This window comes from Hippichthys cyanospilos, chromosome 11 (assembly GCF_059441005.1).
Source record: "Hippichthys cyanospilos isolate Australia breed blue-spotted pipefish chromosome 11, RoL_Hcya_1.0, whole genome shotgun sequence".
Classification (NCBI taxonomy): domain Eukaryota; kingdom Metazoa; phylum Chordata; class Actinopteri; order Syngnathiformes; family Syngnathidae; genus Hippichthys; species Hippichthys cyanospilos.
Window position 1 is genome coordinate 17,080,274 of NC_142379.1, and position 23,919 is coordinate 17,104,192.

Sequence of the window (23,919 nt, forward strand, 5' to 3'; positions counted from 1 at the left end):
TCAAATGGACTGAACACAGTTCTCTGCATAAGATTAGTTGTCTATCCCAAATGATACGCCATTAAGAAAAAACACCAATGAACAAATGTCCCCACTATACAGTATGTGCCACTTGTGAAAGACCTCAATGGTTTATTGCTGCTGCTTCAATCAGGTAAGAAGATAAACCGTATTGAAAGAGCACTGGTGAGAATAAGATGGTGTGTGAAGTGTGTAACCAAAATCTTTTTCACACTTATAGCCTATGTCACAGTGCAGGGAAGTGCGACTCAAATGATAGAGAGTCTCACAATTGTTTTTGTTAGCACTATGGGACAGACGCTCACCCACACACACACAAATACACACATATTACAACGTAAGACTATGGAATGCAACCCATCAATTCAAAATAATGATTCTTTTCAGCATAGCAGTGAAGGCATACATGACTGGCAGCTCTTTGTGTGAATACCTCTTGTTGAGGTTATGGTAGAGGCATGTGCTGTGATGCAGTGACGGATAAGGCACTCAAGGCACTTCCTCCCGCAATGTCTGGCAAGGGAAGATATTGCTGTGATGTGGATGAGGCGGTAGAGCCAGATAAATGCTGCCTAATTATCTTTGTTGCCTTTGGGGGTGTGGAAGAAACCAATATTGGAAACACCTTCCCTGAGGTTCTGAGGGCATCATCAGAGCATCCTGAACATGCTATCAGCTTGTGTTACTCACACTAGAAATGCTGTGGTGCTAATTTAGCTGGCACACTGTGAACCGATCATTCCATTCAGTGTTCAGGGAATTTTAATTCATTTAATTGTTTTACAGTTTCATTTTTAAAGGTTTTCAGGTTGAATATAGGTGGCAGAACACAACTGTCAGGAGTGGATTACAACTCCTGCCCTCTTTGTTTGATTTTGCGCCGGGAGCCAATTGCGTGTCTTGTAGGAGTGCGCATGAGCCGATTGACAGACTGCCAGGCCGGTTGTGTTCAAGCTGTTGATGACAGTTCTTGGAGCCCAAGTGAGGGTGTCCAAGTGAGGTTTACACCCGAGTGCGGCCGAAGTAGAGCGGTGAGGTAAAAGAAAGCTTTGGCAGGATATTACCTCGAGTGCTTTTGTAAAAAAAATTGGATTTCGATTGTGAACTCTGCTTCCTTGTTATTTTGTTTGGTCAGCTACGGGCTCCACTCTAGGTTGACATCCAAGGAGTGCTCGTGGCATATGCAATTACAGTTATCTTGTCATTTTGGCATGAAGGAAAACTTCATAGCGTGTCTCTCCACAATGCTGTATAGTTTTGTTTAGTTTTTTAATGAAAAAAGATTAAGCGAAACGTAGCGAGGGAACACTGTACATAAAAAAAGACAATGAAGATGAGTTTGGGCTCTACCCTCAACTCATTCAGAATCCTTTTACCTTAGCATGTCACTAATTTTACCGATATTTTATTTTTTACTTCTAAACCCAAGGCATGAGTTCAATGTGGTGTGCTAAACCAGAAATCCTCATTTTTTGCATGAAAGGTCATCTTGGTTGTATCTGCCCACATCCCATTCATCCCCACAGGTACGGTAAGTTTCGCACGTTTGTCAGACATAAGCACACAGTGCTGCGGCTGTGCTGGTCTGGTTTATGCCTGACGTTCTTATATAGTGCCAGATGTAGAAAAGCACTGGTTTTAGTTTTAAACCAAAGTGCGCTCATCTGAACAAGATTGTGTATTAGGGCAGTTAGATTGCTCCAGCCTCCACATTAGGATTGAGCATGGGAGTGCTGCAGTGCATTATGTGCTGCTGCGCACTGACGGTCCTTTGGGGAAAAAAAAAAAATAAAATAAAAAATACAAGGGATTTATATTTATGTACAGCGATGGATCACTGTATATACATTTTCTAGAACATTTTGTTGTTGCAGCAGTTTTTGGGTGTGTTTGTTTTGCCCCAAATTCGCATCCAAGACATTTATCTGATTTCCATTTTTTTTAATTATATTCTTTTATAAGTTTGCATTTTTATGTGCAGCTGTTTTAATCTCGGTTTGGTTTTTTGCATTTATTTTAATGTTAGTTTGCTTTCATTTCAATTTTGTGATTGCACCTTTTTTTGTTGCAATATTTGTTTGTAGTTGTTTGTTTGCCTCATCCCTGCGGTTGTAACATTCTGCCATTTGCTGCACATTTGCCCCCGTCGGCCACTGTATGAACACTATAATTGCATTGGCTCATTGTCGTTTTTTGTTGCAGTGACATGAACTTTTCATGACTACGCTAGAGGCCTGCATGTCACAGGTTCAGCAATACTTTCTAAAGTCACAAATGATTTTCTTCACATTAGGATACAGCATCTACTCTATGTTCATTGTGAAAGGTTTGGAGGCTTACCTTTCTTGAACAGCAAGTTTTTATAAATTAGCAAATGTTTATAACAGCAAGTTTGTATAAATTAGCCGCCTTTGCACCTCACAAGCTGACCACCATGTTTGAAATAATGTTGTACATACACACTCACCTAGCATCACATGACTGTCGTAAAATATTGTGTAAACGTCATTTTGTGACTTCATTGGTTAAAATTCGAACATAAATATGTCTAAGGAGGTTTCCAGAACATTTTAATACTGAGTGTGTTATTGTGAGCTCTTCCGGGACAATGCTTGGATGTTTAATTTGGATAAAGATTCATATCAGATTGCCGAGGATGATGTAGCCAACTACAGTATATATTTAAAAGCACTTTGTCCCAACGCACATAATGGATTCTCTTGTGAGCTGTTTACTCTATGTAGCAGATTGTGATACAGTTTTGGGGGCATACATGGGATGTGGTAGCCGTCAGGAATTTTTGGAGGATCCCAAATGACCATTTCTTTTCAGGCCCGTGAACAAATGTGACATTTTACACTGTTGTAAACTCTAGCTGCACTAATAAATATTAACAAAACTTCACTAAGTGTGTCAATTACAGCATTACTCTTTTTTGTGAATATTTTTTTGTGGTATCATGACATTTATAAGGTGTTGCTACCAATTATTTGCTGGTTATTAATGGGATGATTAAAAAAAAAAACGTATGGGTTGGATTTTATCTTTCTGATCAATTAATTTCTAAAGCATTTGGGTTGCCCATTCTCCAAACTCCTCATGCGGAAATTGAACCCTGGCACACATTCAGCACTGCAGGGGTGATAATCACACATGCTGGTAGTAGATTCTCATTAAAAGTGGGATAATAGACTCCCTGGGATATGAGAAATGCTTCTTGAGCTGAAATGCTGATCTCTCCAATTAAGATCCCAGAATCCTGTGTCTCTGGTGTCTCATTATACTCATGTGATATGTATCATGTAGAAACTGATCAATGCATTAATGGGGTCTTTTACTTACTCTGCTCCACTTCTATCCTCTTAACATGCTGCAAAGCAATTTAAACTGAGGATGGGAGACATATAATCAAGTCTGCAAAATGCAAATATGGAAAGAAAATGTTGACAATGTGATTTTTTTTCCATAATGAATGACTTTTGCATCAACTAATGCTCATTTATATATGATATTAAGGGTCATGTTTCACATATTTTGTTCCCCAGAGATTGTGACTGGAGACTGAGTTTCCCCTAAACCTGAAGATCCATAATTATGAGGGCATATTAATGACATGCATGGATTATAATAGTAGTTAATTGACAAACTACATGAAGAAACGCCTCCACGGGAGGGGCAAAACTCTCAACTGAGAGGCTGTGGATTTGATCCCCAACCACTGGGACGCTGTTGAAGTTTTCACGGGCCAAACACAGAAACCCAGTTGCTCCTGATGCTGTGTCACCAGTTGGTAAATGAGCAGTCTACCTTATACACAAGGAAGAAAAGCGCTAGATAAGTGCAAGTCCATTTACCATTTATATTTATTACCAAGGTTCTTCAGTTACATTCATTCTGCACCTCTATCTACTTTAAACAGGATTAATGATAGTGAAGTGTCTTGGCATAAAACTGCTTGATAAAAATGTGGGTGTACAGTAGTCTTTTCCTCTGGGACTTTTTCCCAGCTTCATCAGGGAGTGAATCATTTCCTGAAAGACAGCGTCAAATCACATCCATCACACTGAAATGGACAAAGTGATGATCACAAGACTTAAACAAAGATGTCACCACCACCAAGTAAAGGCCTCATCACTCTAAAGATACTAAACACTGGAGACATGCTTGGATCAGAGTCACTTTGTTGAATTTACTGTTTACATGACCCAAAATAGAAATAGGACAGCTGATGAGGCAGCTAATGAATTATGGTAGTTTTATCATTTGTACCACAGCCATGTAGTGTCTATTTATTCCATCATTTATAGTATTATCTATCTGCTTGGCTATTTTTGGCTCCATTCAATAGGATGAAAGTGATTGTGCTTCAGATGGGTAAAACAGGAAACAGAACCAAAGTGCCACATTTGGAATCTCTTCTCATCATGAAGACTTTTCACTTGATCAGATTTGAGAAATCGAGAAAAGTACAGCAAGAGCAGGCACAGCTTGTGATGGCATTGAAACACAGTTCAAACACATTTTTGCCGATAATCAACAAAATAATCAGTTGCAAGAGTACAAGATTAACATCCTATATCTGGTGATGTTTTCTTGACAAGACGAGACAAACGTACAGTAGGCCTAGACTACAGCTGTTGGAATTTTTGTAGCGGTGATGCCATCATGTGGCAAAAATGTGCTCACTACACATACTCACGACGCCATCACCACTGGTAGAAATAAGGGTTACATTGGTCTGGGGTTACCAACCTTTTTGAAATTGAGACCAACTTTTTGGGAAGAAATTAATCCAAAGGCTGCCAAATAGAAACCTACTTTTGATATTCTAAATATGCAAAAGTTACCTTTTGAAGTATTATTAACATTTTAAACTAATTGCACAAAAAGGAGTCGACGTGTATTGTGTGCAATGAATGAGGCTCTGGTCTTCATTTGGGACACACCCGATTTAATCCACCTTTTAATAACATCACTATGGAAACTGTTTATGACTGCAGTATGACAACATGTTAACTGTGTTGCATAGTTCTAGAGAAGATCAAAATTTATGAAATAACATATTGTAAACAACTCTATAAAGTATTACATAGTATTCAAAATAAATACTGATGATTGGATTGTCACAGAAATATTTGGCTAGATGTCCAACTTGGCTTTATCTCTCACAACAGGAAACCGCTGACCTTGGGAAGGTCAATGCCCCCTTTCCTTATACAATCGGTTACTGATGACTAACCTCAGTGGTGTTACTGTTTTTATATGAACTATTAAATGCTGAAAACTGTAGGTCTCACACCTGTATTTGTGTTTCATATAGGTAACATATATTTGTTGAAATAGGGTGATTTCATTATGAGTTCAATGCATGTGTGTGTGTTTTCGTTAAAAAGATATTTTAAAATTGTATTTCACTTGTTGGAGAGAAACTCCATAACACTTGTGTAATACTGTAACATATATTTGCAGGTCCACTAAGTGGTTATGACCAACCACAGCATCTTTACGAATCATTCGACTTAATATGTATTTGTAAATGTGTTACATAGGTAGAGCACATATTTCCTAAACATGAAATGTCACGAATCAAAAATTACATTTACTTTGAACCAAGTCTGATAAGTGTTTGTAAAAATTCATTTTAGGTAAGTCTTGATGCAAACAAACTACAAAGATCTGAGACAATTACCATATTTTTCAGACTGTAAGCCGCAACTTTTTCCTCGTGTTTTGAGCCCTCTGGGTTATAGTCCAATGTGGCTTATCTGTGTTTTTTTTTTGTTTTTTTTTGTTGTTGTTTTGGTTTGTTTTTGCTAGCCAACAGCAAGCACATATATGTATATATAAGTCTAAATTTAATAAGAGAATGTATATAATTTTGCATAAATTTGTGATGTTTAAATTTTATATACAGTAAACAGTATATGTCATTTTATTTATGTATTTATGATTGTATAAGAATTATGTAGAATGTGTTATGTTCACTAAAATAAACTGTCAAACAAAGGGAGACAAAAAAAAAGATTCTATTGAAGTATTGATTTCGATTTTGAACTGCTATTTAACTATCAGATAGCCATCCATCCATTTTCTATGAATATGTTGGGACTAAACATGCAGACATGTTCAGTCTGTTAAAGAGAGGATGTTGCTGCAAAAAAAGTACATAATAAAAAAAAAAAAAAAAAAACTTCATATGCAATCTTTTTGCTTAAAGATCTGATGTTATTACCTGCCTTATAGTCCAGTGCGGCTTATCCGTGACAAAAACAAATGTAGATTTTTTTGCTCATGTTTTGCTGCTGCGGCTTATACACCAGTGCGCCTTATAATCCAGAAAATACGGTATATTGCTTGTATGTTGGTATTAATTGAAGTTTAGATTGTATGATATCTTAAAATGGTGCAGCTAATACAATTAAAACAATGTACACAGGAAATAATCTATAGTGCCAGATGCAACAAAACAATATAGAGTATTAAATAAATATTCCATTCATCACCGATTTATATCAAAAGATAAATTATAGTCGTACCCTACAACCAAGGCAAGCAAACCAAGTCAAGTTGGTAAATGTTTCCACTGGTGCATAACATCTACTGTATACTTTTTTGTTTCTTCAGGATACGGGAGTGTTTTTCTCTTCTGACTGGTTCATCTTAATATCAGGTAATATCTGACAGCTGGTGATGATGTCGATCTTCTCAGACACAGCCTTCAGGTCATCCAAAATCAGCCGAATGCTGTGGGAAGCATTGATGATGGCACTCTGTGATGTGTTGAGCTGTGATGTTGCACTACGCACCTTTGACAAGAACATTTCATCACAGAGAAACAATGTCACTTTTGTTTCTCATACAGTGAAATTAGTACGTAAATTTACTGCTTAAAATTTTTTGAAACTATATCGTTAGCCTAATGTATGTAATTGTCCAGTCATTTTTAACTTGCTTAATGTTCATTATCACGTAAAGTACCGAATGGTATTTGCTAAAAATGGTCTTTTCCTCATGTGTGTATATTCTAAGTTAACCAGGTCATTATACTGTAATCTACAAAAGTTCAAATAGAACAACTAGACTCTTAAGGTATATATATTTACATGGTAGCATGTAAATGGTTACAATTACATCAAACAGGTTGCTGAATAACAACGCAACTTCAAGATTTCAAAATCTTCATACAGTAGATGGACAATACCGTGGCGTATTAGGGTCACCTAGAGAGAAATAAAAAAAAAAAACGAGATGAGATTTAAGAACATTGCTCTGTAGTCATTGCTTGAGTGTTATTTTGTTATACAACAACACAACTGCAACTTACCAAAGCAATAATTCAGCATCCCATTCATTGATGATGGAATGTTGGCTTGTGACTTTGGGTGGATAATGCAATGGATGTCTTGCTTCAAGAGCTTCTGAAGCACTGATATTGCAATGACTACAGAGTAATGTTTCAATTACGCAACTACTTTAAATCTTGGAGCGGTGAGTTTTTATTTTTTTACGTCAATGATGACTTTAAATCTCATCGTCTTTTATTTTTTCCTCTAGGCGACCCTAAAATCTCTGTGTAGTGACTTTTTATCTCGGCGTGATGACTATATCTGATCTTGTCTTTTTTTACTGGTCTAGGTGACCCTAATACACTGTGGTGATACATACCATAATGACCACATAAACACACATTTAATAAGCTGAAACACATTACAATGAAATTCTACCTTTGCATAAACAATAGTGAACAATTGTGATTGTCAGCAATTGGGTTAAAAACAACTTTAGTACTGTGGTTGTAGTTCAGTGATGCAAAATGTATAGTGGTAACTGTAATACTGTTTAGACCTCATTATTTAGCTACATGAAAGTAAAATAATGTAGTTTAGTTTTACACCACCACAAACAAACACTATTGTATGATATGACACTGGCTGCTGTTTGTAGGGTAGCTTTTAATCAAGTTTTTGTGATAGATCTCATTATATGGTGCAAGTAGTTTCCATTTGAAGCAATGTGTGTTACCTCCTTGCTGGCACTGCCATATGCGTGTCGTAACATCTGTCCTATATCCGAATAGAGCCGGTTGTTTGACTCCTGCAACTTCTGTTGTAATAAGGTATCACCTGAAAATTGAACACAACAAATCAGTGTTAATAGACTATGTATTTAGTTGGTTGGTGGTTGGATGGGTGGGTAGGTGGACGGATGAAAGGAAGGAAGGACGGAGGGAGGTAGGTAGGTAGGTAGATTAGTAGGTAGGTAAGTAGGTAGGCAGGCAGGCAGGTATTCCACATTCCTCACCAAATGGCTTATGTGTAGGGCTTGGTCTGTCTTCCACAACTGACTGTATATCAGGGTGATCTCTCAATACAATGAGTGGAGGTAAGTCTTTTTTGAGTATCTTAGCACTTTCGAGACTTATTGCAGAACCTCGGTGCGTCGCGTCAACTTCATCCTCGCTGTCTGTTTCAGAGGCTTCCCCTTGAACCTGGGACAATGAACAAGATTTCTGGAAGATCGAACTGCAGGTTTATTTTTATGTTCCACAGGCGCAGTCAAAAAACTACCTTGGCTCCTCCAATAGTCGTCTGAGGGGATGGCATAGAGGTAATGTAAACCTCATCGTCGGAGTCTGTCTCTGATGCCTCGCCCTGCACCACTATTTGGTACCTGCTGGACATGACCGCTGTACACAAAGAAGCAAGCGTACACACCTGCTTCGACCACAATGACACATTTGAATTAAATTCAAATATAAAACAGAACGACCGTCACTCGCTTTTGATAGTTAAACGTAAAACGACACAATACATAAAGCAAAACAAACCCCGGATTGTCAACAACGTAAGGTCGATCACATGAGCGAACCGGAAATAGAACACTTCTATCGTCCAATCAAAAATCAGTATGTATGTCACGCTGTCACTTGCTAGAAAAATAAAACTTGACTTGCTAAAAAAAAAAAAAAAAAAAAAAAAAAAAAAAAAAAGGTCATACTGGACACAACAGAGCTCTCGCGCTCTGTTGTGCAATCCCAGTGGAGGTTCGGGCACATTTAATTCAGAGTCGTTTCCGCGGGCTGTCCCGGAGTGTGATTGCGAGCAAACTCCCGGAAGTGTGTCTGTGTTTACGTTTGTTGTTCCAGTTCGTGTGACAGGTTGGTTTCCCGAATTATTTTATCCTTGTCACCCTTCGCCGTTGCATTTTACATAACATACCAACAACTCAGTTTATAACCCAATTCACTTCACATTTGATTTAACTTGATAAATGCGCAATGAAAGGGGCTTTTTAATGCCAGCTACTAAGCTAGCTCAAGCGAACCTCGCTGTTTGGTATTAGCTTCCGTCACTGATTTTAGTTTGACTCAACAACATGTTTGCCATTTTTGAAATGACATTAGTTGTTTTGTTTATTTCATGGTTTTTCAGACATGGCAGACGACGCTTTGTTTGAATTTCTCCATATGGAGATTGTGTCACACGTTTACAGGGATCTGCATTCCACCAAGGGAGAGTCTGATAATAAGGTTTCTAATAAAGTATTACGATTTTTGTTTTTAAACGATGTGTCGCTTTTGGTCGTTTTTATAACTTTCAATGTTACTTTTCCATTCAGGACAGGGCGTCTCGGGTGTCTATTTTGGAAGGAATGGGTTACAGAGTGGGACAAGGGCTCATTGAGAGGTAGGTAGCGCCTTACTCTTCAATTGCAATACCTTACAATCCTCCTTCATATGTTGTACTTGCTTATCCATTAAAGGTTGACTCGGGACTCCCCCTGTTTCAAGGATGAGTTGGATATAATGAAATTTATTTGTAAGGACTTCTGGACAAAAGTGTTCAGGAGGCAGGTGGACAATCTCAGAACTAACCATCAGGTGAAAGCACAATTAAATCGTTTGATTCTTGATATTTTTCTGAGATGAGCATCTTATGTTTCTTTATCTTTTTATAGGGAACCTATGTATTACAGGACAACAAATTTAATTTGCTAACACAGCTCTCTAATGGTAAACAATATCTGGATCAAGCACCCAAGGTGAGGGCACACTTTATAGGTGTGTGTGTCTCTATCTATCTATCTATCTATCTATCTATCTATCTATCTATCTATCTATCTATCTATCTATCTATCTATCTATCTATCTATCTATCTATCTATCTATATCATATATATATATATTATATACTGTATATATATATATATATATATATATATATATATATATATATATATATATATATATATATATATATATATATATATATATATATATATGTGTGTGTGTGTATAATTATCATAATGTTCCTAATTTTAGTATGTGTTTCCCCAGTACCTTGCCTTTTCTTGTGGTGTGGTCAGAGGAGCTCTTTCGAATCTAGGTCTTGAAAGTGTGGTTACAGCTGAAGTCTCAATTATGCCATCCTGTAAGTACCAACAGACTTCTTGTTCTTCATGGGGAATACACTGGTTCCTCTAATTTTGAAGTCATTGCAAACGTCCTGAAAGTATTTCAATTAGGGTTGCGTGAAATGTCTAGTAACTCTAGTTGTACAGAAGTATTTTGCACAGCGAACATTTTTTGTGGATCAAATTTTGTAACTTGTAAAGCCTTTTTAGACTCCGTTGTGACTTTTACATCCTCATAGTGAATTAAAAACAGAAAAAATGCTAAGTAGATGAAGCACAATTGGTCAGAGCTCCCGAAGGCTTACTACTCTAGATGCTTTGTCAGGCATTTGTTGCAGCCACCTTTGGGAGGCTATTTATTAGAAGGTCTTGCTGCCTTTACAATTTATTGTTGCATATGTAAGACATGAAAGTGATGTATGGAACAGTTAAATGAAAGCAAATGATTAACTGTGCTCTTTTCTTTGCAGGCAAGTTTCAAGTGGTAATTCAGAAATTATGACAAGGTCCCTCCCACCTTTCTGCTGAATTCAGGCACGGTTGTCTTTCATAGCAGGTTCTGAAGTTACCAAAAGTAGCATCGCTGCCTTTCTGTTTTCCTATTCATCACTGAAACAACAGAAAAGAAAATCCAAAATATTTCCCAAGGGATCCAAGATACAGTATGTTCTGATGCTCACAGTCATGTGGGATTTGCTACTTTTTACATAGAATTTAGATACAGATGCAACATTTCTCCTTGCTGATTTTTTCTTATGTTCTTGAAGTGTTTGGTTTTTTTTCCATATACTGTCCTGTATAGAAATAAGTCGAACTAAGTGCTGAATTATCATGTAGGTCATTCTGATTGAAAGTATATTGTCTTTTTTCACTGCTTGTGCCAGATAAAGGTATTTGCAAGATTTTTTTTCAGTTAATTTCATTCTGCATGCCTGTGCCCACTCAAACTGTGTTCTCATGTTAAATTTTTCACAGTGAACTTAAACTCATTAGACCACCATTTTATAGGTTTCATGCTACAGTGGCCAAAATTAACAGCACTGAAATTATATTCCTGTGTATTTTAACAAAACTGATATTTGTAATGTAACATTTAAATGCAATGTTATTCATTAATTTTCAAATTCCATTGACTGGAAATGTGAAAAGGATAGTACAACCCAATTTCCAGTGAAGTTGAGACTATGTTAAATGTAAATAAAAACTGAAAAAAATCATTTGCAAAAACTCTTCTTCCTATATTCAGTTGGATAAACTAAACTAAAAGATATTTCATGTTTAAAGAAAAAACTTTTTTTTTTTTTAAACAAATATTCACTTGTTTTGCATTTGATTCCTGCAACACAATGAATTTGTGACGGGGCATTTTCACCACTGTGTTACATCTCCTAATAATGCTCAATATACGTTTGGGAACCGAGGACACCAATTGTTGAAGTTTTGTAGGTGGAATTCTTTCCCATTACTGCTTGTCATACAATTTCTGTTGGTCAACAATCCTAGGGTCTCCATTGTGGAATTTTGCATTTCATAATGTGCAATACATTATTAGTGAAAGACAGATCAGGACTGCAGGCAGTAGTAACTTGAGCACAATGTGACTTGGCATTACCTTGTTTAAAAAAACAAGGACATTTCTAGAAAAGATGTTGTCTGGATGGCAGCACGAAACCTCGTTTTATCGTACCTTTCATCATTGATGATATCTTCACAGATATGTAAGTTGCCAGTGCCAAGGGCACTGACACCCCCCCATACCATCACATATGCAAGCTTATGAACTTTGCGCTGGTAATAATTTGTCTTCTCCTTTTGGCTTTTTCATTTGCCTCCATCTAAGACTTTCTCTTGGAATAGGTGTATTAAATCACATCATTTGTGTATGATTGTTTCCTTGCATTCTAGTCGAGAAAAAAAAAAAACTATTGGTTTTGTTATTGAATGGTATGCTTGATTAAATTTGGACTTGTGAGACCCAGCCAAATTTGGGCATAAAACAATGAAACGCAAAATTCCAAAAGTGCTGAAATTGAAACAGTCAATATTGAAGTTCTTTATGAGTTCTTCTCAAGAGGTCTTCGTTGGTCAGCACACTAGTTCTGGTTTCATCAGAGTAGTATAAAACAACAGACAAAAGACTATTGGTGATGGTGATCAAACATATTCATGCTCTCATCTGAGGGCACCTAGTGATCTATATAAAATAGCTAAAAGTATGCGGTGCGATTTGTCATATTTAAATGACTTGTGTATTTGTCAGAATAAACATGCTCAAAAGTCCAAACCTATTGTGGATTTTGTCATTACAGCCACTAGAGGGAAGCACAGCGCTGTAATTCATTTCTAAATATTTATTGTTCAATGTAAATGTTAGATGCAGTTTGGGAGATGTCTTCCTCTCCATGTACAATCTGCATTAAATGTGTTCTCAAACATTTGAATAATAACACAGTTCGTGACCATAATGATACATAGTTTTATCGTTATTTGGATTGTAACAAAATCTGCCCTGTGTTCTAGGCATCTTCTTTAGGAGCATTAGATAAATTTGAAGGCAATCGCGGAATTTTGATCCGAACTTAAGTTTTTTATTATCGGTTTACATTCAGCTTGTTACTCTTCAAAAACAGGTTAAAGCTTTTGAAACAATGCATATACATATTCATTGAGCTGAAAAAGTTACTCTGTCAGATGAACAGAACAAAAGCAATTCACTTGCATAACAAACTGTAGGTTGATTGGAACTAACCATAATATGTGTGTGCTGCAACCCACTGAAAACTTGAAAACACAAATCCTCTCTGAAAGTAAAATACGTCTGCAGGCAGGATTAGAGGGGGGAAATCTAGTAGGGGCGGTAGTCGCAGAAATGGGGTGGAGAGGGAGTCTTGTATGTGTGGAAACTGGGTTGGCGATATTGAGAAACTAAAGGAGACTTGAGGATGATGAAATTCAAAAAGTGGGAATTTATGAGAAGTGGAGGAAGTTGGGGGTTGAGAGAAATTATGACTGGAATAAACCAAGGAGGGTATGTTTGATAGGTTTATTGAGCACATTGATAGGGCAGACTGAAAACAGGAAGTGGAATGTATCTTCCCTCTAACTTTATTGGCTCACATGGTCAGTATGTCCAAAATTTGTACAAATTGTAATCCTTCCAAAATAATTATGAAAATTAATCCTCTCAAGTCAATGCAAATCATCACACTACCTTCAAGTCAGACCGATAACTCTTGCCCAAGTCGAGTTGTGTGAACGTCATCAACAAAACTTCCACAAACGTTTCCCATTTTCTTTGTCTCTTGTGTGTGACAGATTCAGTATTATTGGAATATTGGAAGAAAAATGTTGTGTTTGTGAACTTAATGGAATCCTACGTTTGAAAGCAGTACCGCACAGTACTTGTATTTGTTATAGGAAGTATCCTAACCATGCACCAGGCAAGGTTTTCTAAGTTATTACAATGTTTTTCTGTTTGTTTGTTTTTTTGTAGGTCAAATTCAGTAAACATGCACACACATTTGTAATCATCATGTAAGAGTTTACATACTCACTCCAAAACGTTTTTTTTTTTTTCTGAAAATTGAATAAAGGGAAGTTATTAAGTTTCAGAAGTGTGGCATTCTGTTGTTGTTTATGCTACTCATTTCTATCATTTTATATGAGCATTTATGAGATTACTTCTTTCCGCCTTTGCCTTATCATTCAACCTCCTTCACTCATGAATACTGAGAATGAGTCTCTCACTCTCACACACAAGCAGTAACTTTGTCTCTATAGGCCATATGTTGACCCGTGGTGGACATGAATGCGGCCATCTGCCTGCCTTTCCTATGCCCCACAGGGCAAGAGTGTGGGAGAATGTCTGTCAGATACAATGCAATGCGCGCACACACGCACACACACACATGCCTTTAAACCCTTTACAGCCACTAATCACTCCCAGACACCCCTCATGTTAAAAGTGACAAGATAATAGTGCTTGAATGAGTGTGGATGAAAGTCATTTATAGCCGGCCGCTATCAATAAACTGCTATTGGTCTTTCTGCATTCACTGTTTTGTTTTTAAGGGCATTTCACGGCGCGGTCATAGTTGAAAATTCCCATGAAGATTTTGTTCTTGAAAACTCAACTTTTATGTTCCAGGCTTGCTTTCCCCATTTGTACTTAGCGGCTCAACAAAGTAGAGCTAAGCATGGAAGGTTTGGAGCATAGCAACATTTCTTGGCTCCTTCTTGCCCGCATATGCATGTGTGTGGATTGGACCTCTGTATCTACTGTATGTAATGCATGAAGAAGTTACGATTTAAAAGAGAATAGCCCAAGGGGATAAAGTTAAAGCCCAATAATACATAACTAAAGCAGTGTTGTGCTAATGAAGCCAATAGCTCCCAATAGCGCTATAAACTACTGAGGCTACAATGTGAGGGGCACATCACTGAAGGAGAGGAATAAAGAAAGGGAATACGGAGGGACTGGGGGGGTTGGACTGTCTTGGTGGCGAGTTAAGAGAGAAAGGAAATGGGTGGGAGAGCAAGCTCTGTAAGATTAAACTCTCAAACAAAAGACTTCTTATCTCTGCATGAGATCTCCATGGCAGCATGCTGCTGTCACACAGGCTCCAGCAGGCCTTGGGAAGTGTTCGTTTCTTCTATTCATTTTGGCAAAACTTTCCGCATGTGAACAGAGCTGTCGCATAGACCTAAGTTTAAGCACTGTTGAACAACATGAGCCATGTCTAAATGCATTTAGACTGTAAATTTAGCCCCCTGGCCATCTTCCAATGGTTAATGATACTGTACATGGATTGTAAACAAAGACATTACTTCTATGGAGGTCATCTTATTTGTAACCAATTTGAAAAACACTGAATCAACAGGGTTTGGAGTTTCCATGAATTCATTAAAAACTCAGGAAAAGACATTTTGACCAAGAATCCCAAGTGTCGTTTTTATAAACACAATTTGAACAGCATTTAAAATCAAATTTCAACTTTGGCTCATTGTCACCAATAATTGTGAAACAATTGCTTAAAATGTAGAATGTATCCGCATCGTGTAATCCAACCAAATAATACAACAATATCTCCAAATGATTCAGTACAGTTGTACACTACCGAATACAAACTGCTACACATTGAATACGTCAGTCATTGAAAACTGATCACCAGTGTCATAAATTCTAGTGTACTTCCGTTATTAGCATGTCAAATTAGATTCTGCTTTTGGTCACTACATTCTATCAGGGTAGTTTGTGCAGCACAAAAAAAAAAAAAAAAAAAAAAAAAAAAACCATAGCATAGAAGCATTAGTAGTGATCCTGTTTGGTTTGCACAAAGTTTTCACAGTCCACTCTTCATCTGTCATCTTTGCTTGAAACCCATGCTGCTGCTCTAGACCCAGATAAATACAGCATTTTATAATACTTTTATTTAGCTATTTTCTAGAGCACTTGTGCTCCTCATCACCAATTCAATGTAGGGCGCAGCCAAGAACTGGTCACCAATGATAGTAAGGTACTTCTCAACTTTAAAATGAGGTCAGAAATGTTTTAAACAACTTTATTCAAGAACTGAAAAAAATATATTAACTTGATACAAGCATGAACAAATCAAGACCTCTATAAATAGGTTAAAATAAATTAAATTAATTTACTAAAGAGTATCACCTACAACACTAAACAGGCCGCAAAACATGTCGATGAAAAGGCCCTTTTAAATAGCGCAACAAGATGTAATCATCTAACTATATTTAACAGACAACAAGCTGGTAACATCTCTAAAAGGTTTAGCTTTAGCTGGTAGCTTTAGCGATCAAAAAAAAAAAAAAAAACCTACACAATAATTAGAATAGACAAAGTCAGGGAAGTCACAGGGAGGGTCAAAAAAAAAAAAAAAAAAAGCAACATCTGGGAATGTTTATGATCAATATTTCCAAACCAAGGCTTGCATCTTTCAGTTGTATATGATGGCAACTCTTCAATGTTAACTGTACAAAATAAGCAAAATATGTATTCCAAAATTGCAGTATTATATTTAGGAATCATTTGTGATGTAACTAACATTTGGGCTTGTTTTATCTTGAATAAACTGGATAGGTGCAACACTTGTGGCTAACGAACACAAAAAAAAACAAAAAAAAAAAACACATTCCCTCAAAACACCTCTCTAGAGTAGAGAAACAAAATGTTCAACATGACCTGCAACACTGCAGGTACTTTCAAGTTGCTTAAAAACACAACAATAAGCTTTAAAGCCTGTGAACCGAGGCCAGAGACCGCAGCGAAACCCTCAGATTGTAGAGTTAGGCGACAAGAGCAGCTTATAAAACAATACAGTACAGTGCTTCTTAAACATCAGGCCACATGGTGCTCCTGATTCTGCCACTCAACATTCAATTACAAAATGAGAGGCCTTTGGCTTTGATACACATACACTAAGACCATAGACCCCCCCCCAATCTATCTTTGCTATGCTTTTTGTGGTAGCTATGAAGAGCTTACCCCAATGTGGCAGCTAATGTAACATTTATATGGAAGTCAGCAAGAATTTGGGTAAACACGGGCCGCTACGTTAAAATGTGCATGTAGGGAGTGTGGTACAGCCTAAAGGCAGATGCCAGCAGTGTCCTCGGGAACAGAGAGCTGACTGAATACTGCAAGTCGTTTTCCATCATTGATGCCACCACAGGACTCCGATCCATTGAGCGAGTTAGGCGAGCTGCTCCCATCCTGGTCCTGGTCTGAAAGGGAGTTATAGGACAGAGATCTCGTTCCCAGTGACCGTGAAAAGAACGCAGAGGCGCCAGGGCTCTGCCTCAGGGATGGAGACGCAGACGGTGACAAACCAGAAGGGGAACAGCCTGAGTCTGGGGAGGGCAGGAAAGGAGAGTGTGTAACTACGGCAGAGGGATGATGGTACTGGGGGGCAGGGCAGGCTTCGAAGGTAGTAGAGTCCATCTCCAAGAAGACATTAGAGAGAAGATCTGTGATGTCAGCACAAGGAGGAGAGACAGATGGCGCCCGTGAAAAAGAGGCAGGGTGAGGATGAGGAGGAATGGTTTGCTGGGGCGCTGAGGGAAATCCTGCAAAACTGACACTCTGTCTGATGAGCGGGATTCTGTGGGAGCGCGTGGAGGGGAGAGACAGGGGTGCAAAGCCGGAGGAGGAAGAGGAGCAAGGCATGGGATTTCTTTCCTCCTCGTTGTTGTGGACAAAGTGGCAGCGGATCCCGTATGGACAGAAGCCAATGGTGTGGAATGTGCGGCACGGTTCGGTCTTGTACTTTGGATGCCTGCTGAGGTCCCGCAGCTCCTCGGGGCCATGGGCAAACTGGCACTTGCCTCCATACTTGCATGTGCCGTTCTCTGTGAAGGAACGACACAGTTCTGTCTTGTAGCGAGTAGAGGTGGAGGAAGTAGCGGAGGTGGATGAGGACATGCTAGGGTTCAACGCGGCGGAGCTGATGCCTTCTTGAGGGTCCTTCATGTCTGAGTCAGGCCAGCTAAGTCTTGATGTTGTTGCGCTGCAGTTCTCCACCATGCTGACTGAGCGCTGAGACAGGAAGCGTTGCTTTGGCCACTGGACGGCATTAGGAAAAAGGGAAGCCTGGTGGCTCTCTGGTCGCTGCCCCCAAATGGTGGAGGACAGAGAGACATTGTCTGGAGGAGTGGTGCAGAGAGACAAGGATGTGCCACAGCTACGATGCCGTGCAATGTAGCCTGGTGTCTTCATTTCTAAACTGAGGGACGGTAGCTGACTATCCTGCCCTCTCATGTCAAGGCTCAGTAATTGCTAAAAGAAAAAAAAAAAAAGGCAAAATCACCATACTGTCAGAAAAAAAAATTAAAAGTACATTAGCAATTGTCCAACTAAAACAAAACTTTCCATCACGGAAAATGCACTTCTAGCTCAGTTTCTTCCCTTTGGAAGGATTTGCATACAATCAGCTAATTAGTAAGTTTCTCATACACACGTCTTGTTTTTCATCTCAAAATTTATTGAGCAAAAGCTCACATTTTACAACATAAAATAAATGACCAAAGAAAACAAATTCATGGTACACCCAACAGGTCAACTATTGCTTACATAGGTAAATGACACACAAGTTAATTTAATGCCATCTAATGGAATTAAAAAACAAAAACTGCCTGTCACTATATGTAACTCACACAGATGGACAATTGAGCATAAACTATCTTTTGTATAGTGAAGTTTCAATCCAAGATTTGGGAAACACAAGCAGCTTAAATATTGTGAAGGTCAATAAAATCCCTCAGCTCAGTGTTTCCTCAGCACAAAAGTAGCTAATTTTTAATGGCATTTTCTTCTGAAAGAATTTGAAAGACATTTATGCTCAGAAAGTTACTCCGAGTTCATGTGGCAATTTCATTTTTTTTTTACTTACTGGAATACATTTACTCTCAAGTAAGGTTACACTTAGATGAGTAAATATTTTGGCAACTCTACCCACCTTTCGTCAAGGCTTCTCCTTTTTGTTATAATGTCATGCAATTTGACTTATTTTGGTGTAACTCACACTAACTGGATATCTGAATAAATATTTTTGCCCTCAAATTTAGACTAACTGCTGTTCTTGTTTCATTTCAGGGCTACACATCTACAGTCAACAATTTAAGCTGATTTCATTACTGCTAGTCAAAGGGACATAACTGGCAGTGATGCTGACTATACAATTTACTTTTCATTATGGAATGTTTTTAACTTATTTGGAGCGATTTACTATTCATTATCTTCATAAAATCTACTCCGGAAAATAATTTAAAAAAATAGGCTCCATCGCATGCGTGTTTCGGTAGCTAAAGTTTTTATAATTATTTTTTTTTTTGTCTCAAAACTATTCCTTCCTAATGAGCACCTCTATCCATCTAATACGCCACACATTGAATATTTTTTTCATTATCCAATATTTTTTTCATTATCGACAAAGACGTATTAAACTTGTGGTATTTTTACTTGAGATACCTGCAAACAAAATTGTCAGATGCTAAAATGTCCTTCTAAAAAAAAAAAAAAAAAAAAAAAAGGAAAAGGCAAAAATTATAGAAAATGATGACTGCACTTACAAACTGCAGGGAATCTGCTTTTGGAAGTTTTATTTTTATTTTTTGGAGGGGGGGGGGGGGGGGTCACCGCAATTATTTGAAATAAATCATTTTTAGACCATTTCAATAAAATTACCACACCCGGTAAGGAACGCTGGATGGGAAAATGAAATATCTGCATAGCCGTAGACGGGTGCTGCCGAAGCACGTGATCAACTGTTTGGCCTTGTTTTTGAATGGGCATATTTTCACAAGAAAACTTTTGACTGACGTTATTTTGCACACAATTACAGATGTTGCGCGCTGCTCTAAACTATTTCACTTTGAATTCAACATACATCCTGCACCTAGAATGCAACCAAGTATGACACGTTCGGTTCCATGCCAAACTTTGACGACATGCAATAGTCGCACTCTAATCAGAAAAAAGCTACTACGTGTCTTGACCATGAAAAGTTACGCCGAGCCAGTCGAACGTTTGCAAAGTTTGTGGCGCGCTACCAGCGAGTTACGGCCAATGTGGCCATCTTGTGCACAACTTCCTTTTTTTTTTCCAGTATTGTTTTGTTTTAGACTTTACCTTGCACATCATTTCGTCGAGGCCAGCGAACTGGTCGAGGTGGTAAGACGGCATGATACTTGCTCAGCTTTCAGTGTGCTCCTGTCCGCTTTCGCAGCGATGAGCGTGGCCCAGTGTGTGGCATGAGTCGATCAGAAGTTTCTAGTGGAACGCTCAACAAGCTGAGGAGTCCGACCACGTGTGGGTTTAAAACCTACCACTGCTACTTGCAGGCCACGCCCACGCCTCCCATTCGCGGCGACTTTAGCCCAAAGTCGATCCTACTACGTCTGCCGGTCCCCGCAGCTCCAGAAGTAAAGTTTACAAAATGCGCACGCAACTTCAACACCGTTCAGAACGTTGCGCTGGGGTACGTCACTTGTCAAACAGGCAAGGGGTACACCCAGCATGCATCGCTCTCCTCACCCCTAAACCTGCTTCAATTGTATTGAAACGTTGCTCTAGATTAACACGTGCAATATTAGGGATTAGCAAAGTATAACAAGATTGTTACAAAATAAACTTTACACATCTTGAATACTTTCTTCTCTGGCTTTATAGTTTTTACTTGCAATTTTTGAACCCTGTCAATAAGATGATTATTCTTTACTACCGCTATGTAAAACATTGAGGTAAAAGTCAACAGAGATTGACATCTTGATTGATTTGAATTCTTGAAATCCCGTAAAACATAAAATACAAGGGGGAACCCTTTAGTAGTTTTTTTCACGATTTAAAACGATTTGTTAATTTAACCTTTCCCCCCTCAATTTCATAACGATACAGAAGTCTCTGGAACACATATTGATTAGTCACGGTAATGGTAACTAGTGATCGTAATGTGTATGGAAATACTCACGTAAAATGTCAATTATCACATAAAGACACTCATAGGTTTGTTTCAATGCTAAATTCAGTATGAACTTTAGCTCATTATTTGCAACGATATAAGGCAACGATCAATTCCACTGCCAGTTAGCATTTTCTGACATTGTTCCACGTTGACAGTTTGGGATCTTGCAACACATTTAAACAGAAGCTTTGATAGTTGCCAAGTTTTTTATTTTGTTTAAAAAAAATCTCAAATATAGATTAATACTCAAGTTATCAAAATTGTGTAGAAACATCGATGAAATTATTTTGTAAATGAAAGCATTGTTTACAAAAATAATGTTTCACAGTTTAGATTCTTTGAAGTAGCTTTCCATTACCTGGATAACAGCTTTGCACATCTTTGTCATTTCCTTGTCAGCTCTATGAGAGTGTGAAGTTTTATGAGATTGAAATCATTTGAATTTGAAGGTGTTTCCAAACCTTTTTTATTGGTACGTGATGGTCTTTTTTTTTTTTGTGAGAAGGCATGGAGACCATGTACAGTACATGCAAAGTGATTGAAACTGTGGAGCCCAAAGCACAGACAAATAACAGAGAGACATGAAACATCAGGATTGGAGACAGCCTATCCCTATGACACAGACTGGGAGGAGTGTGGTCTTTGATTTCAAAGGTAAATGTAGATGTGTGAAACATTCCACAACAGAGAACAGCCATGACAATACAGTATCTGAATTGAGAGGGCCTGTGTGTCTCTTATCTCATACTCACCAGCATGCATCATGGATGTCAAAACAAAAATAAACAAAGCCAAAGGATATCCCAAACACAGGTTTTCGTATTGCCCTGAAAAATCCCCAAATCCCTTTGTAAACCAAAAGTGAATTATCATCAACAAAACACTACGGTCCTTTCAGGAACCATGTCTTCCTGTTAAGCACATAATGTAGTCCTGCATGTTATTTATGCTCTTTTGTGCATACCGCCACACTAAGAAAGGCTAAGCACAATTGAAACTGGATCAGTGCTTGAAGTCTGGAGTGAATGAGGAGTTGGTGAACGTTTATTTTAGAATGAGCTCTGTTGCATGTGCGTGTTTGAGTGTGACTGTGTGTGAGATTTCTAGCACCAACACACACACACACTGCAATTGTAATGATTTAACCTGCGACAGTCGGACTGGCTGGTAGAGCAGGTGTAATTGTCAATATTGTCATTTTCCATTAGCCCCACACTGCCAAAATGGCTGCGAATGTTCACGTTTTCATTAGGGCCTCAACCCACTACTCGGAACCTTGCTTGATTTAGAAAAACACTGTCTTAACTTCAAAGTTGTTGGCAGGGCGTCTGTGGGCGCGTTATTAGCTGACTGAACATTTTGAATTGGGTTGGGCTGTGGTGACAAATGATCATTATCACTAGATATTAGCTTGGAAAATACTGCACGAGAGAGGGGGGAAACTAGAGGACAAAAACAGACAAGAAGAAAAAGCAGGCGCCAATAAGCCCCACTGGTTTATAAGACACAGTCAGAACATCAGATAATCACACAGAAATACGGTATATGGATTTGTTCAACTCTCGACACTGAGAGTACCACCACCCCTCCCCCGCCCATTCCCACATTGCTTTGCAACTGTTTTTAAAGGGCTAGCCTCTGTCTGCATTGTCACGCTCTCCAATCTGCCCACACCCGGCCCCCTCCCCCTTCTTGTAAGTTCTGCACAGCTCCTGTCAGACAAGGCACTCAACCTGAGAGTCATGTAGAGTTCTTGCCAAAATGCCCTTATGTAGTGCCAGATGTAGAAGCAAAGGTGTCATTGTTTCAACAAGATTATGTGTTAGGGCTGTTAGATTACGTTAGATTGCATGTCAGGATTGACTATGGGAGTGTTACATTGCATCATGTGCTGCTCTGAAATGATGGTCCTTTGAAAAGTGAAGCGCAAAGTGGCGAGGGAACACTATCGTCTGAAATTTACATACTTAAAACGGCATGTCCCTGTGGACCCAAACAGCTTTATTTACTGTTGGATTGGTGTATAGAGGGCCTTCGTATTTCCAGTGAAAACTTCTTTCGCAAAAATCTCAGACGAGGTTCTGAATTGCCAGCTGTCTACAGCCCTCTCACTACTGTTAGCGATGCAGCAAGGCGCTCCAAAGCACACACCAATTTCCTGGATTTACAACGAGTGAGATTGAGCCGTCTGTCACCAAGGTCATAGAAATACAGTATATTATATATACACACACACACACACACACACACACACACACACACACACACACACACACATATATATATATATATATATATATATATATAGTTGGCCCCTGTGTTATGAGATGAATCCGTTCCGCGGTTGGCGAATTCGCCGTATGACGGGCATTCCAAACCTATGTTAAATAGCTAATGCGTTTAGAACCCCAGGGGAAAAAATCAAGATTGTACATACATATTAAAAATTGGTACCAAAATAGTATAGTAAGTGCTACGTATATATCATATACATGTATACAATCAGAAAACATCATAAATAAAAAAAATATAGAAATGATTTATTTACCTTTGAGTGCCACTTGTTATGCCCATATTCCCTAATAAGGGTTATATCCAGCATCGTTTGTATAAAAATCATCTTCTTACTTCTCTGTTTAACATCACTCGCAATCTTGGGACCCATGGCTAACCTTTTCAACTTTGAATCAAGCAGTAAAATGCACTATAAATCCAGTTTTGTAACCACTCACAATCGAACAAAGCTTTACCGTTCCGCCATTTTGAAACAAGTGAGGCCGACCAATAGCAGACCACCATCTCCATGAGGAGATGCCGACCAATATTAGAATTGTAGTGACGAGTTGCAGGGCCGGCAACTGAAAATAAGTGTAATAACCTAAAAACACCTGCAGATAGAGGTGAAACAACACAAATACAGCCAAGCCCCTAGGGTCATGACAGTAGCAAAACTGGGAAAATGTCATAAGGAGGGGATGAAAAAAACTCAGTCCTCCACGTCGCAACATGA

The 23,919-nt window shown here is 38.4% G+C and overlaps 3 protein-coding genes across 4 annotated transcripts; 1 reads left to right on the forward strand and 2 right to left on the reverse strand.

Moving 5' to 3' along the window:
- Positions 1-3,866: 3,866 nt before the first annotated feature.
- On the reverse strand, positions 3,867-8,952 carry bloc1s3 (biogenesis of lysosomal organelles complex 1 subunit 3). Of its 2 annotated transcripts, XM_088428429.1 has the most exons (5): positions 8,589-8,952; positions 8,323-8,509; positions 8,044-8,144; positions 6,630-6,827; positions 3,867-4,052 (listed from the first exon to the last, which is right to left on the reverse strand). In XM_088428429.1, the coding sequence occupies exons 1-4, from the start codon at positions 8,700-8,702 to the stop codon at positions 6,642-6,644; spliced, it is 588 nt and encodes a 195-aa protein (XP_088284555.1). In that variant the 5' UTR covers positions 8,703-8,952; the 3' UTR covers positions 3,867-4,052; positions 6,630-6,641. The 2 variants fall into 2 exon arrangements, with proteins under 2 accessions (XP_088284555.1, XP_088284554.1); XM_088428428.1 differs by having other exon boundaries at positions 3,867-6,827; positions 8,589-8,949.
- Positions 8,953-9,022: 70 nt separating this feature from the next.
- On the forward strand, positions 9,023-11,651 carry trappc6bl (trafficking protein particle complex subunit 6B, like). The gene is made up of 7 exons (XM_088428494.1): positions 9,023-9,178; positions 9,453-9,550; positions 9,640-9,707; positions 9,784-9,901; positions 9,979-10,062; positions 10,358-10,451; positions 10,905-11,651. The coding sequence occupies exons 2-7, from the start codon at positions 9,455-9,457 to the stop codon at positions 10,934-10,936; spliced, it is 492 nt and encodes a 163-aa protein (XP_088284620.1). The 5' UTR covers positions 9,023-9,178; positions 9,453-9,454; the 3' UTR covers positions 10,937-11,651.
- A 4,318-nt stretch (positions 11,652-15,969) lies between these two features.
- Positions 15,970-20,274, reverse strand: LOC148416192 (mRNA decay activator protein ZFP36L2-A-like). The gene is made up of 2 exons (XM_088427849.1): positions 20,078-20,274; positions 15,970-18,226 (listed from the first exon to the last, which is right to left on the reverse strand). Exons 1-2 carry the CDS (start codon positions 20,129-20,131, stop codon positions 17,039-17,041), a joined length of 1,242 nt encoding a protein of 413 aa, XP_088283975.1. The 5' UTR covers positions 20,132-20,274; the 3' UTR covers positions 15,970-17,038.
- Positions 20,275-23,919: the final 3,645 nt, after the last annotated feature.

Excerpts from the sequence above, each read along its gene's own strand:
- LOC148416192 (XM_088427849.1), bottom strand. The coding sequence starts at position 20,131 with ATGCCGTCTTACCACCTCGACCAGTTCGCTGGCCTCGACGAAATGATG. Across the intron at positions 18,227-20,077 it reads TCGACGAAATGATGTGCAAG|CAATTACTGAGCCTTGACAT; the intron begins GTAAAGTCTAAA and ends TTTTTCTTTTAG.
- trappc6bl (XM_088428494.1), top strand. The coding sequence starts at position 9,455 with ATGGCAGACGACGCTTTGTTTGAATTTCTCCATATGGAGATTGTGTCA. Across the intron at positions 9,708-9,783 it reads GGACAAGGGCTCATTGAGAG|GTTGACTCGGGACTCCCCCT; the intron begins GTAGGTAGCGCC and ends TATCCATTAAAG. Across the intron at positions 9,902-9,978 it reads ATCTCAGAACTAACCATCAG|GGAACCTATGTATTACAGGA; the intron begins GTGAAAGCACAA and ends ATCTTTTTATAG.
- bloc1s3 (XM_088428429.1), bottom strand. The coding sequence starts at position 8,702 with ATGTCCAGCAGGTACCAAATAGTGGTGCAGGGCGAGGCATCAGAGACA. Across the intron at positions 8,510-8,588 it reads CGACTATTGGAGGAGCCAAG|GTTCAAGGGGAAGCCTCTGA; the intron begins GTAGTTTTTTGA and ends TCATTGTCCCAG. Across the intron at positions 6,828-8,043 it reads ATGGCAGTGCCAGCAAGGAG|GTGCGTAGTGCAACATCACA; the intron begins GTAACACACATT and ends TTCTTGTCAAAG.